Here is a 26393-nt window from a genome sequence, read left to right as displayed (position 1 = left end):
TTATTATTTCAAAGGTATTGGAAGCTTACCATATCTTGTAGATTTAACTGTGTGTGCCTGAATAAAATAAATGAGATGCAACATGTGAAAAATGAAAACACATTAGTTGTAAAGGATGTGTCACAAGCAGGGTATTTTTGTTCAAGTACACTTTGTCATGGGGATTTTTAATGTTGCTCTGAATACAAATCATTTAACTGGTTCATAAAATCAACCTAGTTGGAATTCCTGCATCTATCACCCAAGTCAGAAATGAGGATTAAGCTTAATATGCTGGAACTTCCCTTGAATGTTTGCATTTTGCATTATATACAGCTGTTTAAACTACATATAAGAGCACAAAGGCTGATTTCTTAGAAATACAGTAAAAACTTAAAACTGTATAGCTGCAATTTCAACATTTAAATGAGGAAATTTCATTTGATTAATCTATAAATTCATTAAAAGAAATCATCATTATTTATTTATTTATTTATTTTTAATGTTTGCTGTGACAGAGGCTCTAAGAAAAGGGTGTAATTGTCTTCTGCCTATGTTAATTCTGTTTCTGGAATCAAACAGTGACTTGTAGATGAAGATTTTACTTTTTACAGATTCACGTTAATCTTGCATTGGTTTGTAAAGTGACCTTCCTCTCCTTCCTCTTTCTATGGTACATTTTGTACCATCCTTCCTCTTTCTATGGTACATATGGTTGGACTGGATGATCTTTTAGGTCTTTTCCAACCTTGGTGATTCTATGATTCTATGATTTTCATGTCTGTTGATCTGCTGCCAGGTGCCCTGGTTCTGTTCAGACCTGCTGTGGAGTTTGGGTCACACATGGATAATTAATGATGGTGTAGACTTATGCCCATGCAACTACAGTGTGTGTTCACACAAACTGGACAGCCCTGAGTCTTATGTTACTGAAAACTGGCTTTCCTCTAGTTTTGGAAATAAGTAAAGCTGGACAGTAGAAAGATACAGCCTGCTTTCCTATTTTAGCATCTTCTGTGAGGTCAGTGACTGCAGAACACTTCTTCTGCCATGGGGAGGTATTTGGAAATTCTGATCTGGAAATACTGTTCCATAAATAAACATCCAGGACTTGTGTAGACCTTAACCTGAATTCTTACATTTCTGTTCAGTCCAATAAGTATCTGAAGTATTCTTTTTTCTTTGGGTTTTGGCACAGGTGTATAATCTTCAACCAGAGAAGGAAGAAAAAAAAAATTAAAAAAAAAAAAAAAAAGCAAAATGTTTTCCTTATGTGTAAAGAAAATTATAACCTTGTTAAGTTTTTAATGGGACCTGACATTTCTTAGTAAAGTTGTATGGTATATTGCAATATCCCTTCATGCTATTTTCTCACTCTGATCTGTGGAACTTAGTGTGCTGAAGCACACAGCAGTGTAGTAGACACGTTGTATTTGGATTTTTACAGTCGTCACTATTTATCAATAGTTTTGTTTAAGATCCTGGTAGATTCTATTCATTGTATTTTCTTTCTTCAGTCAGAGCCTTTTCGATTCTTCATCTTGTTTTGATCTTACAGGTTCTTCTGCAGTGGGACTCTATATCTGCAATTGTCTTTTCATGGTAACTCTGAAATAATAACATGTGGAAATTAATCTTCAGACCACTGAGGACAGCAGTTCTTTAGGATCCTTGCATAATGTCATAGCTTTGAGTTAGAAGGTTCTCTTGTTGACGTAGATGTTGTCTTATCCTATCATCAGGTGCTAAAAAGCTACTTTTCTAAAATTTACTATACAGGAGTGGGATTATGAAAGGGGGGGCATCTGGTTTTACTGTAACTGGATTTCATGAAACAGAGTTCCAGCAGTGATAGCAACTCTCTCTCATTGATGTGAAAGTGACAAACATAGTACATTAAAGGAGTGACCTTTCAGTTTACAATTGAGTGGAATTAGAGCAGCTTGCCAACTATGAGGTCTTGGTAGTATCTCTACAGCAGGTGTTGGCCTAGAGAACATATGGAAGAGCAGCTGGACGTTATCTGAACTGTCAGAGGATCTTGACCCAAATAATTTTATAGGGAGGTGTGTGTATGCTGGAGTAGGGGAACGTGTGGAGGAAAGAAAGAAACTCAAAGAATGAAGGAATCCAAACTTACAGTAATGCTACATGGATATTCCAGTAATTTAGTCTAACAGACAACTTCAAAAGCATAAGCTGTCTGAGGCATAGTATATCTGATATGAAGGACATGATACTGCACTGGAGGATCTGGATTCAGATTCCTTGGTCAGGCAGCTAAGTTTATAAGTCGTGTAGTATACAAAAAGTGCAAGCTAATTTAAAGGTTTTTTTTGTTTGTTTTTTTTTTTTTTGTTTTTTTGTTTTTTGTTTTTTTGTTTTTTGTTTTTTTTTTTTTTGAAGACGATATGTAGAAGCGCTGTTCTCCACCTGCCGTAATGAGAAACTGATATTGGTAAACAAAGCCTTGAAGAATTTGCAGTTTGGTCTGATATGATTCCTAGAGTATGGAAAAGAACAGAGACTGTTGGCTTTGATACATCTCCCCCTCAAGGGTTTAATACTATCCATGCCAGAAAATAAAAAGCCCGACCTGGGTTTTGGAATATGGAAATATTCCTTGCAGTCTGAAGGTGGAAGAAAAGAAATAAATCTTGATGGTGTTTTTCCCCCTCTTCTCAGATGGGTTATACTTTTAATGCTTGTTCCATAATAGTAAGAACTGAGACTCTGAAGTAAGGACTTTGTATTTCATATCTGGTTCTATCACAGAGTCGATTCATTTTGTGTTATTTTAAAATAATTTTTAGTGGCAAAATTGGATCACATAAGAATGAGGGTATTTAGGCTATTTTTTTTACTGAGACTCTTGAAGGTTCTGTCACTTCAGAATCTATGTATTTTTTACTGACATTTTAAAATCTGAAAACAAATTCAGAATTTAGTGCTCCAAGTGTGCATGGAAATGAATGAATATTTATCCTTACAGAAATCTGGAGTAATTCCAAAGCAAGTATCATTCACAGATGTTGGAATTTCTACTGATGTCATCGTAGTTTCTGTCTTGCATCTCAGAGGTATGCAGAAGTCCCCAATATTCAAGCTAATATTATTTTGAAAAGACAATGATTTGGGGTCCTTCTGCTTTCATCATGATTTCTCAGCACAGTGAAACCTGGACAGAAAAATACAGCATGCAAAATTATGAGCTAATGCTTTAACACGAAGTTAATAACATTATTGGTTGCTTTTAAAATCCTGTGCTATTTTTGCTTATGTTCTTCAGCAAGGATGGAAGTATTCTATAACAATATGACTAATTATCTTCACATGCATTTATCACTAAATAAACTTCACACAAGACAGCAAGATTGTTTACTTAAGTAGTATAATACTGGGAATGGAAGATAGCTCTAGAACACAGGATTACATTGCCAGAATGGCACTATTTATTAAGCTATGATAACGCTAATGTTCCTCTTTGATGTATAGCATGTGCGACTTCAGCTGAACTTGTAGAGAGCCTTAAGGATGTTTCATTGAACATTTAGTATGGCAGCAAGCCAGAATACATTTAGCCTAAACCCAGATGACAGGTTGGTAATGAGGTAGTGATTGATGACCACTGCTTCCGTATGAAAACCTGCTTGATATGCTGGGGGGGAAATGCATTGCTAGCTCTTTTCATTTCACTCTCTCTGTATTAGTTATTCTTACTGTAGAGGAAATAGTATTGGCTGTTGGTTATTCAATCCTGGTTTCACTTTTAGATGAGAATCGAGTGCTCAGCTGAGATTTTAGAAGCACAGCCCTTTGGCTACATTTATGTGTAATTCAAATCCTAATTTCAGTGGATTTTTATTATCAAAAATAACTGCAATTATATCACCTATAAAACACCCTATAATATTCTTATTATGTGCCTTGTGTAATTTTACAAGTTCTGTGATTCACCTCCTGTGCCATCTAAAAGGCGTTGCTTTCCCTTCTAATTTAAAAAGAAATACTTGGCCCTAAGATGTAAAACATTGCTCAGGCAAACAAACCTGAACAAAAAGCAACTCTTTATTTTGCCTAGACCTCTTGAATACTTCACTGTAAAGACATTTTGCATAATCTATTGAGGAGAGGGGCTAAATGTTATTATTCTGTGTACCCTGAAGTATATTTAGGCCTAGTCCTTCAGGAAGATTCCAGACTGATGTCTGAATTAGAAGTAAGAAAACTTAGGAGTAGACATCAGAGGACCATAGGGTTTACATCTGCGGCTGTACTCAGTCAGGCAGCCTGTACGTTAGAGGTCCCTGAAGCTGGAAGATAACTAATGGGTTCACATTAAAGTCTGGTTAAAAATCACCCAGGGATGAAGCAAAGGGTGCTAGGGCAGCATAAATATCCAGTGTCAAAAGAAACTTGTTATTAGTGTTTTTCCAGGCAAAAGGGTCTCTTGGTCAGGAATGGGTGAGGAAGCTTGTCACCCTAAAGTGATATGAAACTTCCTCAGAACAAAAATATGAGCAAGAAAAATTAGGATCAGCAGTAGAACCAGAGCCAGAACAAGATGTCTGTGGAATGAGACAGGAGCAGTTTCCTGCAAATCCTTGGGAAGTAAAGGAAGTGGTCATGCTCTGTGGGTTCACTGGATGACGTTTTGGCAAGGAAACAGTGTCATACTATAAATGCAAATGTTTGGATTTGTAATGTTTTTGTGACCGTTCATTAGACCCAAACAAAACAGCCTGCCCCCATAGTATTTTACTGATGAGCCTTATAGGAAGGACAGGTTTTAAATGGATCAAGATGTGGAGTTGTTATGGTACTGCTTAGCATACAGGAAACAACCAGTTGAAGCAGCTATTTTACACTAGGGCTAACAGTGATCATTTTGGGCCACTCAGAAATGCTTCTAGTGTGATTCTAGAAAAGGACAACAGAATAGGCAAGACAAGAAATTATTACTGGACTTCCACTGATGTATGAGCTGTTGGGGACTATGTTTACAAACAAGTTACTTGGTACCATGGTTCATCAGTAAATTGATATTGTATCCATTTGGTTGACACTGGGGAAGACATTTTTATTTGCTTGGGAACCTATCCAGGAGAGTGCAAATTAAAAACTAAGGTAGTGTCTCTTTGTGATAAGACCAATGCTGGTAGAGTATTCTTGTGAGATTACAGTACGGGGGAAAAAAGAAGTGAGACAATCAGACCCTTCACCAGGTACAGGGAGAGGAGGTCAGTTCTGTATTCAGGTATACTGTGTTGAATTTTAACTCTATATCCACAAACTGAAGATGGTGTGGGTAGGAATCGTGATACAGGCTGTTCAAGTCATTTAGCCTCCAATAGAAGCAGAAGTATTTTTGTTCTTTTCTTTTTCAGCTCCTCTCCTTTGATGCTTTCATTCTTCATGTGACTCACATCTTTCATCTTACGCCCTTTTTGAGTAACTGGTCATTGCACAGTAAGCTCCTTAGGTCTACTTTTTGTTTGGGAGGTATCCACATCACGTGTGGATATATATACAAATATACAAAAATACAAAAAAAAAAAAAATAATAAAAAAGTGCTTTATGAATTAATATCTTTTAATGTGGACCTATTCTTCATCCAGTGAAAACTTAGGTTCTATAAATTCCTGGGTATGGTTATGGTATTGTTGGGGAAGGTGATCTGTCCTGAGAGCTACAAGAGTTTGAGTTAAGCATTTGTTTAATGAATCTTTTTATTTTTTATGAATGTATTATTTATTTTAATTTGTCAAATACTTGCAGTTTTAAGGCATGTCTAATTGAGATGACCACTTTTTTTTTTTTTTTTTTTTTTTTTTTTTTTTTTTTTTTTTTTATCTTACTGACCAGTGACGGAATGGAACAGGTCCATTGATTTTTACTGTATTACTGGAAAACCCTAAATTTTAACAACTAGTGGCATGTAAGGATATAGTATTTGGGTGGAGATTAATGGCCATATGGTGTTGTTGCTTATACAGTGGAAAGCCTAGTTATTTACTGTAAAATCTGTCTCAAAATTTTATACGCAAAGCACAGACTTCTACTTGGTTTGTTTCCATAACAACATACAAAACAACATCAATCATTTATAGTGGATTTCCACACTCCATAATTAGTTGCAGTTCTAAGGAGTGTGGGAGGAGTCATGTAAAATGTTTTTTATGTTAAAAACTAAGTTAGACCTTGTTCTCATAAAAGCTTATGCACACACTTCACTTTACACAATGCAAGTAATTCCATTGACATTGATGGCTATGTATACATAGCACTGATATAGCATCTGGAGTGGGTGTACTCATGTCATGCACTGTGTCCCATTTGAATGATAGCTATGTGAACTATGTTTTCCTCATGGGGATCAAACTTGGGCTTGTCTCAAGTTCTACCTCAACAGACACTATCAATAGAAAAATGAAGCATACAATACATGGTCTTCAGTGTGAACTGTAAATGTTTGCAGTAGCAGTGCATTCTATGTTACTGTAGAATAATGATCAATAAAACTTTTAAAAGAACTTGCTTAGTGAAAATAATGATAATAAACTGTACATCTTTTTATGTAGAATTTTAAACCAATGGGACACCTGCCAAAGCATTTATGACATTTTTTGCTTGTATCAAGTATGTTCGTGCCATCTCCACACTTCCTACAGTATAACACTCAATGACAGATATTGCCATATGCAGCTGTTACAGCATCATAATTTCTTCTCTGAGCCAGTTCTATAGCTTTATCAAGCTCTTGTAGTGGTCTACAGATTGGGAAAGTTCAAAATCATATGCATGAGGTATTACTGCTCCCCTAGTCTTTGTGCTTTGCTGAAGGAAAAAAAAGAAGAGCTATGTGTTTCTTTTATTTCTTTCCTTGGTCTTAATTTTTATTTTTTTTAAAATACACATTATTGATATTGCAAAATAGAAATCTGAAATGCTTTCAGTATTACTGGATTATTATTATTATTTTTAAGGCAGTTATATAAATAAGGAAAAAGAAAATACATTTGCCAAAGTATCTTTCAGCTGACAAACCCCTGAGCCCCCAGGCAAGTGGTGCTGGAGTCTTGTTAGCTTGGGGCTGCTCTGGAGATGATGCTGATGGTGTGAGCCTGGAACGATAAGGCTGAAGTGGGAATCCCTAAAGGGAGTGTGGGAGAATTGGAAAGCGGGAGTAGACTTGGGGATGCAAACAAGGAAATCAAGTGGAAATAGGACTGAGAAAATAAAGGAAATGTAAAGGGAGAAAAATTTGGTATATTATAATTTGTATGCTGAATATATATATATATATATATATATATATACAAAAAAAGCAAATAGAAGAACTAAAAGCTAAAACGGATGAATAATACCATAAAAACAATTTTTAAATGTTTTTGAAGTAATTCATGAAACTTGTCAGTTGTTTTATCCACATTTTCAACAGTTTTCTTTCTTTTGTTACATATATCCAGTGTCAAGTAGCAGCTGAAGCTGAGAAAGTATATATTATAAATGTTTCTCCTTCTGCTGTAGTAAATTAGAAAATGGGGGAAATGTATTAATGTTGGGGATTTTTTTACATAGATTTTCATTATATTATTTTGTCAACGCAAAGAAAAAGCATTTTATTGTGCCAGTCACTGTATACTTTATTTCAAAACATAATTAAATCACAGCTGAAGTTGCTAGGTGACAGGCAAGAGAGGACATAATTAGGAATTTTATTTTATTTTTTAAGAAGGTAGTGAAAACTAGTCATCTTGAAGGACGGTTACCATTGTCTGTGGTGACATCAAATGACCATCTCATTCAAATTCATGGTTTGCTAAATTATCACGTCCTGCTCTGCTTCTGCTGTTGAGCTCCCAGTACTCTGGGTAGAGTCAGTGGAAATAGGAGGACTTTGAACTAGGTACAAATGCTGGTTTGTTCTCTGGACAACTCTTTGATAGGGTATCCACCCTTAGGTACTCGCATGTGACTCCCAAAGACAGAAGTTGTGGCTTCCCACTGATATGCATGAGTCTTTTTACCTGTGTGTGCTGTGTGCAGGTTACCAGCAACAGGATTACACATGGCCTGTAGATAAGATTCCTAAAACAAGGAATATTTCAAAAATCAACACTTTACAAGTAATTATGAAAGTCACTTTAAAAGTAATGCTTTCTATTTATTTCTATGGGAACAACATATATAAAGAACAGTAGAGCAAATTCTTGGCCACAAAACACTACTTTTCAACACAGTCACCACTATTAGTTGTGCATTTTCACCAATGATGAACAAAAGCCTGCATACTATGCTCGAATATCTGCACCAGTGGAGGTGATCCACTGCTGCCCCTCATTGTGCTCACATCCACTCTCTGGTCTCCATAAATGTTCAGAAAGCATCAACAAATGTTGGAGTGTGATATTTTTTCTGCATGGAGGAATTCACTGACAGAGTTTTGCTTCATGTGCACTTCTGAGTCAGACTCCATTTTGTCAGAGTGCTCTTCTGCTGCTGTCACATGGCAGCAACGTATAATGGAATACTGGTGAATGGTTCACCCTCTACTGCTATCCCACTAGCATCCACCTCTGACATCATGGTCCAACATAATAAAATAGGTGACATTACATTCAGATCAGGCCATGCAATAGTGAGATTAAAAAATGTGCGTCTTGTGCTGAATAAAGTGGATAACTGGGTAGCAGTGAATGTGGTGATGTCTTTGAGGGTCTTTGGAAAGAGCCTCTGGGAGGTTTGAATATTGTTTTGTCCTTTCTTCAGTGTTGCAATAGCATTGCGTTCATGAGATATTTCTGATCACTCCATTTGTTGAGTGTACCATTGTTCATCTCTTTTCAGATTTTCAAGCAGCCTTATTTGAATTTATTCTGAAAATTAGTTTAGTTTGTTCCTGGGATATGTCTCTGAAAATGTCTTTTTTATCTTAAATTGATGATAGATGTGATGGTGACATAGGTGTCTGATGTATAAATGCATGTCTGTTCAGCATTTGACTGCAGATTTGAGAGATGTCATAATCTTGATCCCTTTCTTCAAATATATGAGGGCACGAGCTCTTAGAACTGTGTTTACAGGTAAGGAGCTGCACCTGTGCACAAGCTTGGTGATGTGGCTGTTAGGGCAGGGTTATCAAGCTGGTAGCTTTCACCACACATGCTCTGCCTTTAACAGAGATGATTTTGCATGAGTATGTAATAGAATACTTGTGTTCTGCATGTGTGTGTATCATAAATAAATTAGTGGTTACCAGAATTCAGGGGTGGGGTTTCTTTTTTTTCTTAGCAGATGATTCTTTTTAACGCTGTCTCTTCAATCTCATACAACTATTATTGCTGCTGTAGTTAAAGTCATACTGTGGCAAGTGTTCAAGCAGCCATAAGCTGCTTTTGTATGTGTAGTAAAACTAACCAAAGTTATCATTAGAATATTGGGGTGAAAATCTTGATTTGGTACAAGCAGAATTGGTGCTGCTGAATTTCTGAAACCTAATTTTGTTGATAGGGTGAAAGAAAAAATGTAAGGTTTTTCTTCTGCGTGGTGGGATTTTTCATGAACTTCCTACATAAGGCAAGTGGGTCTTGTTAGAAAATGGCATCAAATGTTTATTCTGATTTATAGTGAGAATTACTCTGCAAACATTAATGACTATTGGTAGCAATAGTTCAAAATAAACATTTATATAGTAATAATTTAATCATCTGATAATGGAATTGTAATCGGGTTTTAATTTAAAGCCTTTGGCTATTTTGTGCACTTCTATCCCAAAAGATGGGTATTCTTGATGAATAAGGCAAAGCCCAATTTCATTACTTATTAGGAAAGTGGCTGCGAGTGCTAAAAAGTGGTGTCTGAAAATGAGTTGGTGCGTTATAAAGTGAAAGCATGGAAGGAAGTTTTGAACTGAAGAAGTTTCAAAAATTAGCTTTGCAACATTGTGTGAAAGCCATGTTTCCTAGCTCTCCCTCCCCGTGCTTTATTTTTTTCTAGTGATGGTAGGTGAAGAAAGGGTCTGGTTTCTGGTACACTGCCCCTGGCTACAAGGTCTCTGTAATAGAAACATATGAGGCTTGCGGCAAAGAAATGCTGCACATACCTGTGAATTTCTCTCAATTTCATGTGAATGTCTGGCACCTATTCTCTAGTAGGGAATACTTTTCTTTCACTTAACTATATTAGTAGGTTTTCTTTTTCCAGTCCCAAATAAAAATTTCAGAAATCTCTCAGTGCTTAGGACCTCAACAGGGAGTATTTCAAAGAAATGTGAGGAGTTGAAGTTGGAAGGGACCCTTGGAAATTGGCTGGTCTAACCCTGCAGCTCAGAGTCAGCTAAAGCAGATTGCCTAGGACTGTATCCAGTCAGGTTTTGAACATCTTTGAATATGTAAGAAGGCTTGCTCTGAAAATGTTGTGCTCCTGAGGTCCTTTGCCTCCAAGGCAGTCTCTCTGCCGAGTTGCATGTCAATAACGTAAAGTCAGACAGATCTTTTGGAAGGTGATGTGCCCTCAGAGATTTTTGTGCCCAAAACAACAGGAGTGTGCAGGTGCACACTCAGGAAGGAGTTTATTTCAAGTGCTGAATTCTTTTTTTTCTGTATCTTTATCTGTTTTACAGTTAACAGTAGATCCTTGCAGGAAAACTTAATTTTGTTCTGAATGCTTTTGCAAATGTGCCTGACTTTCGCTATCTTACTTGCCTGAAAATCCCAGCTAGATTTTTCTCTGGCATATAGATACTGCTCTGAAACTGCTGAGTATGTTTCTGAACAAACTACTCTGTTCCAAGTTTTGTGCAGTAGCTACACAAATTACAAGTGCTTATTATCATTTGATCTTCAGGATATATATATATATATCAGGATATATATATATATATATTCAGGATATATATATATATATACACACATTTAAATCTAAACAGTGTTAGCAGTTTTATAGTTATGTAATGCATTTTATACTTCTCTAAACATTGATATCAATTATTGGCCACTGTCTCTTGTCTTTCTTTAGTTATTCTTTTTCATTTTACTATTATAGCACTACACAGAATATTTGCTTGCCGTGACTTGCACAGAAAGCATTTATGCTCAAAAAGTCATGGACCCAATGTAGTAGTTTTTTAGCATAAAGGAATCGAAAATCTCTGTGCTTTCCTGACTTTTTTGCGTAGTCTGAGAAAGCCCAATAGCTCTTAAGGCTTCCAAACAAAATATTCAGTAGCAAGCTGATGTAAGCGAAGGTGGCTACATTAATTTCATCTCAGTGCTACAAAAATCAACATGTATTAATGTCTAGGTTTCATCTAAAGCATAATGGTGGGCTTAATGCCCTGTGTTAGGTGGACAATAAACATTTTGTTTTTGTGCAGTTCAACCCAGACAGCAAAAGTTTGACAACACATAGAGATTACTTCATATAAAGAAGAAAGAATATTTAACATCAGTATATATTTGTTGGCACTACAGCATAGCTTCAAAGCCTTTGATGGTTTTGAACAAAGTTCTCTCTTAGCTCAGAATAGATCAATGATATAATAAAATACAGTAGAAACACAAGTTGCCTTTATTTCAGTCAGCCTGATTTTGGGACCCTTGCAAAAACCTATCTTCCAGTTTTCTTCTTGAGGATGAATAGAGAAACTGCATTTAGAAGAAATGCAATTTTTTACAATTGATAAAAATTAAATCTGTTTAAAAAGAAAGAATAACACAAAGTGCTTCTTAAGTTTCTGCTAGTGGCACTGCATTTGGGCACTTGAAAGCAATTTCAGGAGTAGATTTGCATACAACGGAAACCTGCAAGCAAATTGGAAGTGCTGTTTAGGATTCATAGAAGATCAAAATGCTTACTCCATCTCTGACATAATTTGTCTTGAGGTTTATGAAATAATTTTTCATCAGATTATAATATTTAAAGTAATTAAAGATGCAATTTTCTATTTAATAAACAATGTGTTTTGTAACTTCATTAGGGATGCTGCCTTTCTTAATTGTAATGGTCCAAAAGGTTGTCAGTGAACTGTACATTAACTGCAGAGATAATAATGATTTTATATGCTAATAATTTTTAAATGAATAACTCATGTAGTTTTTCATCCACATGGGGAAAATAATTTACATTCCTAAAGCTTACTTTGGTATTAACCCTTTTACTTTGGGAAAATGGATATCCTTGTATAATATGTTCATTTGTTTTACATTAGCACTAATGCACGCATGTAGGACCCACTGGTATGAAAGGATTAAAAGCAGAAGCATTAGACACGCAGGAACATTTTGGAAAGAAATCCTTGTTAGAGGAATCTATGGGGACCATGTAACTTGATTTTCTATTTATTGATCAGATGTTTCTTGTTTTTGTTACCATTTGCAACTCCACTGGGAGCGAATCTTCCCACTGTACTATCACAAACAAAAATTATGCATCAAGAAGGCATTAAGGACTCCTGCTTACTCCTTGATACATTTGTGTGACTGGCCTGACATTAACCTGGGTCAAATGCCTGTGTCAGTGGAAAATTGTGCTCTCTTGGGAGTAGTCACACTGTTGCATGCAGGCTATTTTATGCAGCTAGTTTTAACTTCATGTAATAGTATGTAATAGTCATTTCTCTGGATCTGGCTACTGCTTTGTGGACTAAAACAGCACACAGGCTTCTACCTTTTAGATTATTTTAGTATCACAAGGATTAGTTGCTTGATATTGGAAGCTTAGATTTTCCATTTTAATTTTTCTTGGTACCCACATAAAGTGTGGGCTTAAAATGAGTGTATGTGTGATACATGCTGAGCGCTACCCTCACAAGCCAAGTATCTGATCTTCTGTGACAAAGTTTTGCTTCATCTGCTTTAATATTAAGCTTTGTGCAGATGTTTGGAGATCCTCATTATTTTCCTTTCACTTTTTTTTTTTTTTTTTTTTTTTTTTTCTTCTCCAGATAGTAGCCTTACAGCATCCGAAATTCAACTGCATTATGTTTCTGACCCAAAGCCCTAAATTTAGTGCTCTATCAGCAGTATAAGAAATGCCAAGGAAAATACAGGCATTTGACAAGAGTCATACAATTAGATTAAAAAATTTTTAGAAAAAGTCATGAACTGATAAATTCTCAATATATGCTGATGTTAGGAAAGGAATTCAGATTTAGTTGATGATTAAATCTAAAAGACAACTTGCAACTTCTTTCTTTCACTGACCCTTACTCAGAAATGGTTTGGACAATCTAAACCCATGCTCAATTGTTTTCAGTACATAAAAGTGCACAGAGGTTACCTATAGTTGGTTAATATTTCTGAGGCAATCTGCTTGTATAAGAGAATGTCAAGTTAACAAGGTATTTACATAAAACCCTTTGCTACAGCTGCTTTTAAAAGGAAAGACAGATAAATATGTGCTTAATGATAAGGACATGTGAAGTGGGTAAGTGACCTGAGAGAAAAAGCTCATTGACCTTACAGCATGCTACAAGAATGTCATATTTGTTGCAGCGTACTCCATACTGATACGCAGCATGTGACAATCTGAGAAGATAATGCCTCTGACGGTGCACACTTACTATTCACCATCAATTAGAAAACTGTGCGCTATTTTTCTTAATTGATAGTGAAAACTGGAGCATAATCATGTTAAAAGTATCTTTTCAGAATGTTTCTTTAAAAAAAAAAAAAAAAAAAAAAAAAAAAGTAAAATCTTCTCAAATGTTTTGATAGATGATTCATTGCACTTGAGCTGCTGTCAAGGAGCCACTGTAGCCAAGCCTATAAATATGCAGTTTTGAGAACTCTGGAAGCGTATTCTGGTGGTGTGACAGATTCAAAAAGCACTTTTCTACTGCAGAAGCTAACATTGCTTTCTTTCTGTTATACATTCAGATACAGTTGTCTAATTAGACTAATTGGTTGGCCAATTTTCCTCCTTTTAAACAAAATTAGTTTGGAGGAGAGAGAACAAATATCATCAGAAACCTGAATTACTCTTTCTTTCCATAATAATTGTTTATTTTTAACGGAGCAGAACTAGGCTTTATAACTTCTATGGAGGGAGGCTGTTTAATTTACTATATATGACATTTTTCAGGAGGAATGAATATTGGCAGTTCATTTATTAATCTTTAACCAAAATGATCGTAGCGTGATCACTGACCTCCACCTCACTCACTGTGGCAGTAATGGATACAGCTACAACAATAACTGTTGCCTGATGATATTATAACAAAGAGAGCTTTCTTTGAGTTGGTACACGTGTGTTTTCTCTGTTTTCTGTTGTCTTGAGAGGAGCTGAAATACACCAAGGATAATGAGAATGAATGATAACTGTGATGTGTTCTTTCCTTGAACTGCTGGTTGTATTAAATCCACTGCTCTCGTGCAGACCTGCAAATCTATAACATCCTTTTCAGATGAATTCGGAAACAAGGGGCTACATTCTTTTATTCTTGGTCCAGAGATTAAAATTGATCACACGAGACACAAGGGAGCAGACTGTAGTATCACAGCTCAATGTGGTTAACTGGGATAGTACGTGGCTTCTGTTCTACTTAACTGTGTGTGTACAGGTTACAAATATTATTGATTGCAAGGGTCAGCAGAGGCTGGAGGGAGGTTATGTTGCTTGATGCTATTTGGTAATTTTTAAGGGACAAGAGCTATGAACCCTCATAGCAGCTGGGACAGGTACAGTTTAAATCTGACAAATGGAGATTTATGTTTGCGTGAGCTGGCAAAGACCTTCAAGTAGAAATAATAAATGGAAATCTGATAGGTTGTTTTATCATGGGTCAAATAATGTGCTGCAGAAGAATAGGAAGAAAAAGATTTAATTATTACCTATTCATCAGAATGCACTGATGATAGGTTTTCAGTTGTAGATCTGCGCTGCAGAAAAATGAATAGTGTTTGGAAGTCTTTTTGTGAGGCATCACTTTAAAATATATGTAGTGATGGTTTACCTGAAGTGATTCGAAAATGCAGCGTGGGCGGAATGATATGGGAGTAATTACTGAATAAGCTTTATAGCATCTTTTTGTTCCTCAGTGTGGACAAAACCACTGTGTTAGTATTCTGAGACTTAAGATAAGATGATATAACACGTTAAAAAGAACTAGGAAGAAGCATTTCTTTCCTATGCTAAATTTTCAGATAGTACCTTATTTGGTAGTGTTTATAAGACACTGCTGCTTTACACTGAAGGCTAATTAAATTAAAAATAAAATTTAAAAGTTTGAATGAATCTTTATTACATTTCCAGAACAGGAATAACCAGAAAGTCTTATATTTTGCAACTCGTATTTAGCATGGGAGATTTTCTGTTGGGATAAGTAGGAATTTACCAGTATTTCATACAGCAACAGTTCTGACATAGGGTGCAGATAATGTCACTCATGTGGCCTATTGTTTCATTATGTTCACATAGAAATGATCTTATGGAAGCAGCATGCTACAGTAGTAATAGCAGTGAGTTGAAGAGGAATGGCTATAGTTAGAGGTTTTCTGTGATTCTCACCTATTCAGCTTTTTTCCAGCTTCAGGAATCAACATTATAAAAATCAGTCTTTGTATTTGTAACACTTTAATACCAACTGCTTATTATATTACTGTTGTAGGGAACAAGATTTTAGTTAGTACAAGTTATCTCAGTAAAACTCACTGCAGCTTTCTCACTGAACGTTGCACAAGATTTGTCTGAAAATGTTATTCCAAGTTAATAGTGAATTAATTATTCCTCATATTTTTGGAGGAAATATGCAACTGTATGTCTATAATGGATTTTCTACTGTTCCTCTGCAGAGGCCTAACATTTTCTATCTGATGCCAACTATTTGTGGTGTTGTTTTTTTTTTTGTTTGTTTGTTTTGTTTTTTGTTTGTTTTGTTTTGTTTTGTGTTTTTTTTTTTTTCTGTAAGAATATTCCTGGAGATTTATGTAGTTTCTATCTAGTTTTTTGTTGTTGTTGTTTTTTGTTTGTTTTGTATCCTTCAGTTTTACTTTTGTATCCTTGCAAGTTTACCCCCGAAGAAGCAAGCTTCTGGCTTTTGCAGCCAGTTTTCTTCAGCAACACATACTGAGTGAGAGGAACCTTTGTGGCTTTTTTCCTTTCTAGTGTGGTGCAGCGTATCACACTGACAAATAGTATCTGGCTGGTGTCTGGAGGAAACACAGCCCCCTGTGTCTTTCCTCTGGCATGTTAGTGCTAGGAACATGCTTGTAGAAGGAAGAGAGAAAGGGACTGACAACATTAACATGTCAAATCTTAAACTTCAGCATCCCTGCTATGCCAGTTCAAGGATGCTTCTGAATAATGACAGCCTGTGCCAATGGTGTGAAGTGGCCAAATTCCAGACAGGACTAAAAATCAAATTCAGCTGTATTGTAAGATGGTTGGAAAGAGTTCCTTTGTTGGGTAGAAAGGCACATTCTTATGTGAGAGATGGATTTGACTGAGACTACTAAATGCATTTTAGCTAGTGACCTTTTCAAATTTGTAGCCAGGTATAATAAATGTTACCAAGATGACACAGGAAAGGTTTGCAGCAATATTATACTTTATTTTTATAGCAGATGTTTCTTCTGTTACTTTGTGCTAGAATTTACAGAATTCTTATTTTCTGCAAATCAAGATTCATAGCAAACTGTTTCAGTGCTTTAAGACCTGCAGTACACAATACAAGGCAGAATAGAACCAGAGAGAAGGTAAGAAGACTTATGCATTCTCTCCATCTCTATGATGAGGTTTACTTGATAGCAATCTCCACATTTCAGCAAGTCCTTTCACCAAAACTACCATTTAACTTGCTAGCATCCTTAGCATGACTATTACTTCAAATATGAGTAACATTAAATATTGCTTTCCAATCTGAGAAGAACTGCACTTCTGCCATTTCTGAAATGCACTACCTACCCACCTCACTGTGCTCACATTCACTCCTTGGTCTCCATAGACTATTCAGCAGGTGTCAGTGAATATCAGTGGGTGCCACTTTTTCCTTGTGGAGTAATTCAAAGACTCACCTTTGCTTCATATGTGCTTCCATGTCAGACTGCCCTTCTGCTGCCATTTGTCACACAGCAACAACATGTAACAGAATATTGGTGGGCAGGTTCAGCCTCTACTGCCATAACACCAACATCCACCGCTGACATTGTGGGCTAACATAGTAAGACAAGAAGCATTACTTTTGGAGCAGCCCTCATGCAATTATCTTCTGTTAATTTAGGACACTGAATATTTTTGTCCAACTTACTGCTGATTTTCTAGTGTCCTTTAAAAATTACATTTTAATGACTTTTAGTGATACCGTATGCTTTGGTTCTGAGTTGTGCATTTAAGAAAAAATCTTTTGGAGAATAATTTCTCAGGTCAAACTGCAAGGTGAAAATCTCTGTGGTGCTTAACTGAATACCCAGATAGTTACAATTGCAGAATTGCCATATTCTTTCTCCAGACCTTTGTTAAGTCATCCTGAAACAAAAATTACCTTGGCCACACTTGTTTGTTACCCCAGTAATATTCTAAGTGCAGATGCCATGTCTTGCCCATGATAAAAGTAAGAAAAGCAATTCAGACATAGGCTATGCAGGGTTAGACTAAAGCCTTGTGAAAACCTATATGGTTGATCATAAAACCAAATTAAGAGTAGAATTTATACCTAATGGAGGCTAATGTGTTTTCATTCACTTTTAATGTTTCTATGACATTAGCTGTCAAGCTGATCAGATTGTGGCATCACTACATGCTGTGAGCACAGACCAGAATTTGGCAGTGTTTTATGATCAAAGCTTATAAATAAAACACTAATCCTAATCTCCATCACTTATACGGATTAATTCTGAACTATCTGCTCTTCTTGTATACAGTTTCTGATTCCTGGCTACATCTTGTGAGATTTTGGCTACATCTAAATTGGGACAGGACTACTGGATTCACACATCAATTAGATTATAAAAATAAGCTTGGTTCTTGCTGGACTGACTATTCCAGTACTTTGGTGGGTTTTTTTGTTTGTTTGTTTTTTGTTTGGTTTTTTTTGTATGTTTTTTTCTTTTCCAGTACCACTTTTAAAAGCTCAGATATTGCTGCGATTTAGTGATGTAGATATGATTCATATAAACTGTGTTACAAGTTCAGCTATTTATTCAGGCATTTCTAGAAGATACTGTGTTTTGTAAACAATGCCATTCAACTTACAGTGCATTGCAGCAGTTGGATAGTTGGATAGATCATGAACGATCTTTTTTCACATTTACTTATTCTAACACAAAGGTAAGAAAATGCTAACTCAAGTGTCCTGTAGTTCTGCTTTTCTCTCCTTACTTTTCTTTTCTATGAATGAGGCCTTTAGAAATCATTGGGGATTTACTCTTTCAGACCTTGCTAGAGCACCTATTCCAAAGCAAAGAAATCATTAATAATAAACTTAAAAGAACAAAACAAAACAGTAAAAAGAAGTTATATTACAAAATAAATCTACCAGGCTTACAAGGAAAACAAATTTGAAAGAGCCACCTGCTGTGGAGATGAGGCAGTAATCTCAGCAGCAGGAAATAAATGGAGAGAAAAAGAAAATACAAAAGCATAGACATTAAAAAAGTAATTAAAACACTTATCTCCATCAACATACATAGCAAACAAAAAAACCCAGCCACCTAGGAAACATACTCTATTGAACCTCACAACAGGAAATAACAAAGCTGCCACCAAAAAGAAAAAGCACCAAACCTCCACCAAAATGAGAGAGATATCATTTAAAAATACAGGCCTTGAATACATTTACTAATGTGTTAATCACTAATGGACTGACCTTGAGAGAAGCTGAGCACCTGCAGAGCATTTGCAACTTTATTGGGCATTTAGTCTTTCAGAATCAAACCTTTAAAATGTACAGAATGCAGCTCTTTAGATATCAATGGCTTTCTGTTTCAGTTCTGATGAATAGTATAGTGTGAATTGTAATGGTTGATGTAATCAGGTTTGTGACACAGCTCTGGTACCATATTTGTATAGTGTGTTTCAGCGGAGTTCACATATCTAAATTATGGTTTAATATTGATCCATGGGCAGTAATTTTATCTATATTGATATGAATGAATATGGCTCATAAACAAATGAAGTATATGGTGATAAATATGACTAGGTTCTGTCATGTCAAGGGAAAACTATAAATTTGACAGTTACAAGAATCTACTGTTTTGATTTTACCTTTCAAGTAACTACTTTAATGTACTTAAAATTCATGGTCCAATTTAAATAATTCATGAATTGTGAGATGTAGAATAAAACTGCCTTTTATATGTAGATTCTGATCTCCATGTCCCTAGAATACAAGCCAAACATTTTGAAAACAGAACATTCAGGGATATTGAAGGATGCTTGTGTGCTTGAAGTTTATTCTTTGTTCTTTTCTGCTGTCCCCCTTTGTAGTCACTCTGATTATATGGGATCTGTGTCTATAAGTCTCTGGGCAAGTGAAAAATGTTATCAGAAGTGCCATGCCTTAAATGTTTTTATATGGAAACACAAGGAGCAAATTGGAATGCTTACGTAGCTAAAAGAGCAGGGACAAAATGTGTACCAGAGACTCTTACTGATAATTCGGAAGGTCTATTTAAGAAGGCAAATGGTAGATTTAGAAATTTACTCTCAGGGAGGGATTGTTAGAAATGTATCTACTGTAGAGCATTTTTAAGAAAATAACAAAAATATGTTGTTAAGATATTAATGAATATCTCATTGGACTATATCAGTTCCCCTCCAATGTTTGTACCAGTCTTTCCACCAGCCCTCCATGGTTCATTTTCACAGGGCACATGAGTGCCCTTATTCCTCTGTCTGCTGAAGGTAAGCTATTGCTAGTGCTAAACCCGTGACACCTCAGTCCTCGTGTTCATGTTTCTTATGCTGATTAGCAGGCTGGGTTGTGGTTTGTCTAGGCTTTTGTCTCTCAGATATTGTTTCAGCAGACTTGTATTGCCATCATAGCAGATATGAAATTAATCATATGTTTCTTCTGACTGCATCCGCTTTCTTATAAGATTCATTCATTTTTCTTCTCAAGTTCAGATTCTTACAGTTCAAGGCTTTCCATCTAGTCCTAGCATCTCCTGTGCCCCTGTTCTTCAGCAGATCCCTGCTATGGAGGTCTGGAAGGACAGGATGTGTACTGGAGAGGAATCTTTATTTACTTACTTATTTTGTGTCTGGCAGAGTTTTTCCTGTAAATGTGTGTTTAAAATCATATTTCACTCAGTTTCTATTTTCAAAGATATGGCAAAAGGTTCAAATACTTCCTTAATCCTATAGTTTTCTATCTAATGTTCTATGTTTGTCTGACATGGAAATGTGTAAAAAGAAGTTACACAAACAGATGGGAGGAGTTTGATGTTGGTTTTGGTTTGCTAGTTTAAAAAGGAGGAAAAAAAGTATGAACATACATCCAGTTTTCTTTGTTGAAATAAAATAGCCGTAGTGTCATTTTGAAACAGTTGAAAGATTCATTTAAAAATGTTGGAACTTGGCATCTTTGCTTTAAAACAAACAAACAAAAACAAACAAACAGAACAAAGCAGTTTTGAATGCGTTCTAAACAAATTGCTTTTGCCAAAATGAATTTGCATTTTTACCTAAAATGTGGGGTAGGTAAAAGCAATTCAACCAGCTCTCTGCTTGAACACTCTCTACCCTCACAACAGTAATACCTAAGAGCATCCAGGAGCATCACTTGACGGAGCCCAGTTCCTCATTCATTTATCTGATGCAGCTTAAATTATTCCAGAATGTTGTATTAAAGCAACTAAAAATGAATCAAAAAACCCATCAGTGCCCGGTGTAGGGATAAAAAGAAAACTTCACAGTGCTGTAGTAACTTTGCTTCCCATAGGCTTTTATATATTTACACTTCAACTTCAGCTCCATTTTTTATTTTTTTTTTCCTTATTTTTTTTTTCTGGAGATTTGTTTTCAGTCAGCTGCCAATGAAAACTACACTTGACCCTTTCTAAGGAACAGGACTTATTTTGTATGTCAGTTATTAAGACTGTCTGAGAAGTTCATATGAAACTGCAAATCTGCCCAAACATGTCAGATTTAAGTAATTCAAACAGTGATTTCAGGTTCAGAAGGCATTCCTGTTGCTGGGGAGAGGGGATTTGATCATAATAGGAAAGAGATACATGCTGTGCCTCTACTCCCACTTCAGTTTTCCTTTCTAGGCCAGGCTAATAGTTACAGTAATAGCAGCAGTACATATTTCCTTTTCAGACTTTGCTGACTGATGTATTGACATGCCTTGATTTATTTGGTGCAGCGACCAAGTGGACTAGGTGCATTGCTCTGCATGCCAATCCATTACACTGCATATGCATCGCTCTTTTAGCTTGCCTTTTTATGTTTAGGAGATTGACTCTAATAATTTTGTGACTCATATATAATTCATCTGGACTAGGGGGATTGGAAAAGGGTGTAAATTGTATCTCTTCAGATGGAGATGAAGAATTTGACACCTACAGTTAAAAAATTAACATGTATTTGTATTGTGAGAACTAGGAGTAAAATGATAAGAAGTAGATATTTTTTCTTCTAATATTTACCTTCATGTTTATATGTATGTGTATGACAAAGGATTTTAAAAATGGGTGGTTAAAGCCTGTGTTTTACAGTGCTACTATTTTATTACTTTAGAGATTATATAATAAATCAGATTGGGATTGTGGTGATTTGAGTGAATAAAGGAGGGAGGTTTTCATGCTTAGAGTGATGCTTCTTGGGAGATAGCTGGAGCACCTGGAGAGAGAAAGCAGGACATGGAATACCAGAGGGTCAGTTGTGGAGTTCAGTTTTTTTCTGTGCCATACTTGAAACACACTGGGACTATCTAGATTAGCTTTTGAGAAGCTGAACAAGATCTACCTTGCTAGCTGTTATTTTCACAATGTTTCTGCTTTCTTAGCACCAGCCATTTTCCTGTAGCTTGTGTGATTTGGATATTGGCTGCTGCAAAAGCTTGTCTCCTGGTATCTGCAGGTAAAAGGACTGAGGCTTCAGGAACTCCAGGGCTCTGGCTGCTGTAGGCAGGGAGCTGGGCAGTAGCCTGCTGCTTCTGTACCTCTGCAGAGTCCATCGAGCAATGCCAGCAGTGCAATTGTAATTCCAGGCTACCTCCTTTTGATTGCCTTTCAGAAGAGCTGTTGTTCAGTGTCAGTGAAGGAAATTATTATCACTATGTTTTGGTATAGGTTATCTACAGGCAGGAGATCTAGAACAGCAAAAGATCATTTTAGTACAATAAGTAACAAGCAATAAGTAAATGCTTTTAGGTGGGTTGCAGGTGGATTTGGAGAGTAAAGGAATTACTAACATTGGTTTTAGCCTAAAACCTAAGGGAAAGACCTCATGTTTTTGCAAACGTTTCTTCTTGGGTGGCTCCTGGCTATTTTTTTTGTCATGTGTGAATTCCCTTTTGCTAAAGGTTTTCTCTGATTCTTACCTTCAAAGGGTATTTATCTTCCTTTGTTATTTTGACCTAAATTATGTCTTTTGTAGATGACTGTTGTTTTGGTTTTGCTTTGTTTTTTTCTTGGGTTGTTTTTCTTTCATTTGTTTTTTTGAAATTTTATTTCTTCTCTAAAACTATTTGCACGAAACCATAGTTCTCCTGTCTCTCCTGGGAGGCTGTTGGCTATTTATCAGTATTTGATCCTTCTGTAAAGCACGCTTCTGAAAGGTGGCTGTTTATTGTGAAATGATGTCTCTCAAAAGTGAATCATATCAGTTTCTGGTCTCTTTCTGTCTGCCTCACTCTTAGCTATCCTATTGGCTTTAAAAAGTACTTCATCTCTCTATTTTAACAGAACTAAATGCTATCACTTTAAAGGCAAATATTAAGCAGTAGTATAAGATACATCAGAATCCAGTACAACCTTCAGTGTTGTACCGTGCCAGGTGTTTGTAGGAGGAAGAGAATTCCCAGCATTTCCTTCAAATACAGACACTGAAAAGTGAAAATTGATTTTTATGTAACTATAACCAAAATGAAAATAGCAAAAAATGTGATGTGCACTGTCTGAGCTTTTTTTTTTGTTGTTGTTTGGTTATATTAGCTGGACTAAATGTCATTTGATCTAGAACATTCACAATGTAAATCCTTTAATTTCAGTGGCGTTGAACGGATGATAGATCTGAACCCTGGACATTGTAACTTTCTCTTAATTCTGTTTCTTTCTTCAACTGGTGGTAGCTGAACTACTGATGTTGTTAGAGATGGAATCATTTTTATTAGGAGATTATATAAATGTCAAAAATAAATGGAAAAATATGTATGAGATTTTCTCTTTCTGTCCAAAAGGGGATGGACATAAGATAGAATGGAAATCATCTTTAATTCACCCTGCACTTCCAAGTAGTGACAAGAGTGTTTCTCCTGAAATCAAAGTGAGACTCCTGTGGTGGTCTATGTTTGTATCAATCACAGTATATATATTACTCTGTCCTTTGGCTGTAGTAGGCACAGAAAGCTTTCGCTTGGAATAGTGTTCCTCAAAGTATAGTCCTGCTTTGCTGTTGGTGCTAAAGCAGTGTTATTGAGATTTTCTACCAGCAGCCAGTATATCTCAAAGAGGTGAAATATCAGTGCTGCCATCCATGTTTGGGAATGGAGGGAAGTGTGTTACATTGTATACTCCATTTCTGCCTATTGGTTCTAAGGGCTCCTTGATTACTTTTTATTATTATTAAGGTCCCTTCCAACTCGCACGATACTATGATACTATGATACTATGATTATTAAGATTTAAATAAGGAAGTCAAAGCCATGTTGAAAATATTCTAATTTATTCAATTTGTTAGAAGTTTAAACTTCTGTGCTGGCTGGAGTGTTTTCTGTGCTGTCCAAATGTATAAACAGCAGCACAAAGAGTGTCTTTAACAACTGGAAGATACTTTTTGGTATTTTGTTTTATTCAAAAGATACTTGTTTCTTTCATTGGTTGTGAAGGGTATCACTGTCCGTATCCTACTGCTTTTGGATGAATTTGTGCTGTTAATAACTACAAATAAGTGTCAGCAAATGAGGACTTCAGGGTTTGAGAATACAGTCAACCACAACAATAACAAAATGATGATACACAAGTAGTCAAAGATAAGAAACATAAGCAGCATCACCACACATGCCCCACTACTAATAAATTAGGTCATTCACTATTGTCTCACTTGCATTACCTGGAAACTAGCTGTGTTGAAAAATACCTAAAAACAAAGGGAACAAAACTGATTCCCAGCAGTATGAACTGTGCATGTAAGTAAAGCTATGTAGGAAAAGCTTACGAGGGTTGTCCTTTTCCAGTAGCTTCTCTGCTTCTGCATCCAGTATGTTTTGTTTTCCCTAGATGTATTCTTTGCATTTATTTTTGTATGGGTTAATCTGAGTGCACAGTTTATTCAACAGCCCTGTTTTCAAATGCCAGTACAATTAACAGATCAGCCTTTCTGTATGCTACTGACAATAAGCATGATGCTACAGTCATTTGTGATGTTTGTTGTTTTTTTTTTTTGTTTTTGTTTTTTGTGTGTGTGTGTGTGTGTTTAAGATCTGAGGTTTTGTAGGACTACTTGAATTGTGTTTACTTTTGAGAGTGTTCATGTAATGTGAAATATTTGTTATTGAAATTTCCCTGACAGTTCTGATCTACCTTAAGATATCTCTTTCAGGTTTACCAGAACCAAACAGAGACAGTATATTCCGAGGGCTGAGAATGGATCAAGGATTTTACACATCAAAAGACTTTTTACCTTTGGTAGCCATGGCAAGTAAGCCAGGTGTGTGGTACTTTGCTTCTGTTATGAACATATTCAGTAAGTCATTAGCAGCTCCTGGGATATCAAAACACACAGGTGATTATACAGCATCACATCCAGCTACACAACACCTCCCTGCACAAGGTTCTGAGCCGCAATTTCCTCCTGGTGAGCTGCAACCTTGGGAGAGTGTGGTAACGAATGGCATTTACAGAGACTGTAAAGCAAATAGTCATATAAAATATAACAATTATGAATCTGGCAATTTATTATCCAGAATAAATCACATTTGTTATATTGAATTATATTCAATAGATATAATAAGCTTTTCATTTGTATATGTTGATATAAATATAAGACTGTCTTGAAATAATCTGATATTGAAGTGTTGCAGTCCCGTGTAAACAGCTACTTTGTATGTTGTTGATAATGTGTTTTACTTGTAGCACCATTATCTCAAATCAGTCATGCACTGAATGTTCACGAGCAAATTTAAAGGGTCAGTAGTTCCCTACCCAAAAAACCTCAGGATAACAGCAGTATGATAGGAGTTAGGGATACTGGTTCATACACAGCCTTATTTTACGCTTTTACAGATTTGTTTGAAGTGGCTGAATTTTCTACCCAGGGAGTATAGATGCTTTCAGTGGCTCTGAAAGTGATGTCATAAGCCCTGGAAGGATGGATGACATGGGATTTGTGATTTATACGCCATGTTCCCTCACAGTCACTAGATTCCCTAGTGTGGTGACAAAAATAAAAGAAATTTCACATACAATTTTCTGGATATTTATGAATATGTACTTAGTGTAGTATGCAGTTTTAGGCATATGACTACATATTTAACCACACGTATGAATATGCCTCCTGCAGTAAATTCTTCTGCATGTAGAAGTAACATTTATTACTCCATTTAATGCCAAGTGTTTAGGAAGAGAAGTTCTGCACCCCATCTGTCCTATATCTCTGCTGTTTTGATCAAATGCTTTTTTCTTTATATGTTCTTAAACTTACTGAGCTCAAATGAGTTGGGAGAAAAGGTTACTTTTCTTCTGTACTCTGCATGCTTGTTATACTTTCCTCCAAAGGGATTCCCTTGGGAAATACACAGTCATTTAACTTGTGAGTGGCTTTGTTACTATTAACTTATATTGCAAATTCTTGTTTCACTTCAGCCTTCTGAAAATACTCAGAAAACGGAGACATGGGCTGTTGGAGAAATCGAGAACAAAGCGAGCAAACAAAACTGATCCACTCTAGGCTAGTTCTGCCATGGTATATTGAGCTGCCATTCCACCGTTGCACTTGCTTTTTTTCTATTGCTCAATGTGCAGTTTTTGTGGAGGATTAAGTTCATTAAAAATAAACCTAAGAAAAAAAAAGTTTAGAGAGAATTTCAGAATAAGAATCTTATTAAGTTAATGGCAGATGCAATTCTATATACATGGGCGAACATGATAGCATTTGCCATACATCAGGCATTTTAAGAGCAGAGAGAGGATATATATATTTCCATTTCTATGTTTAAATTAAAACTGTTGTTTTGTTGAATAATTGGTGTGTTTCTGTACAACTGAAAAAGTTGGAAATCTGCTACTGCTGTAGCAGGATATTCAAGTCA

The 26393-nt window shown here is 36.0% G+C and overlaps 1 protein-coding gene across 5 annotated transcripts in view; it reads left to right on the top strand.

Moving 5' to 3' along the window:
• DPYD (dihydropyrimidine dehydrogenase) overlaps positions 1 to 26393 on the top strand; it is a 314271-nt gene that overhangs the window by 112850 nt on the left and 175028 nt on the right. For 4 of the 5 annotated variants that reach the window (XR_011904470.1, XM_072342915.1, XM_072342916.1 and 1 more), the window contains exon 9: positions 24686 to 24793. Coding sequence is in view for 3 of the 5 variants with exons in the window: in XM_072342915.1 (XP_072199016.1) it covers positions 24686 to 24793 (108 nt within the window). In the remaining 2 variants the exon portion in view is untranslated. Of the gene's footprint in view, positions 1 to 23324; positions 23411 to 24685; positions 24794 to 26393 lie in introns of all 5 variants that reach the window. The other variant, XR_011904471.1, reaches the window with a different exon arrangement.

This window comes from Excalfactoria chinensis, chromosome 8, assembly GCF_039878825.1.
Source record: "Excalfactoria chinensis isolate bCotChi1 chromosome 8, bCotChi1.hap2, whole genome shotgun sequence".
In the NCBI taxonomy this organism is placed as follows: domain Eukaryota; kingdom Metazoa; phylum Chordata; class Aves; order Galliformes; family Phasianidae; genus Excalfactoria; species Excalfactoria chinensis.
Note: the sequence above shows the minus strand (reverse complement) of the source record. Positions and strands in the feature narration are given on the sequence as shown.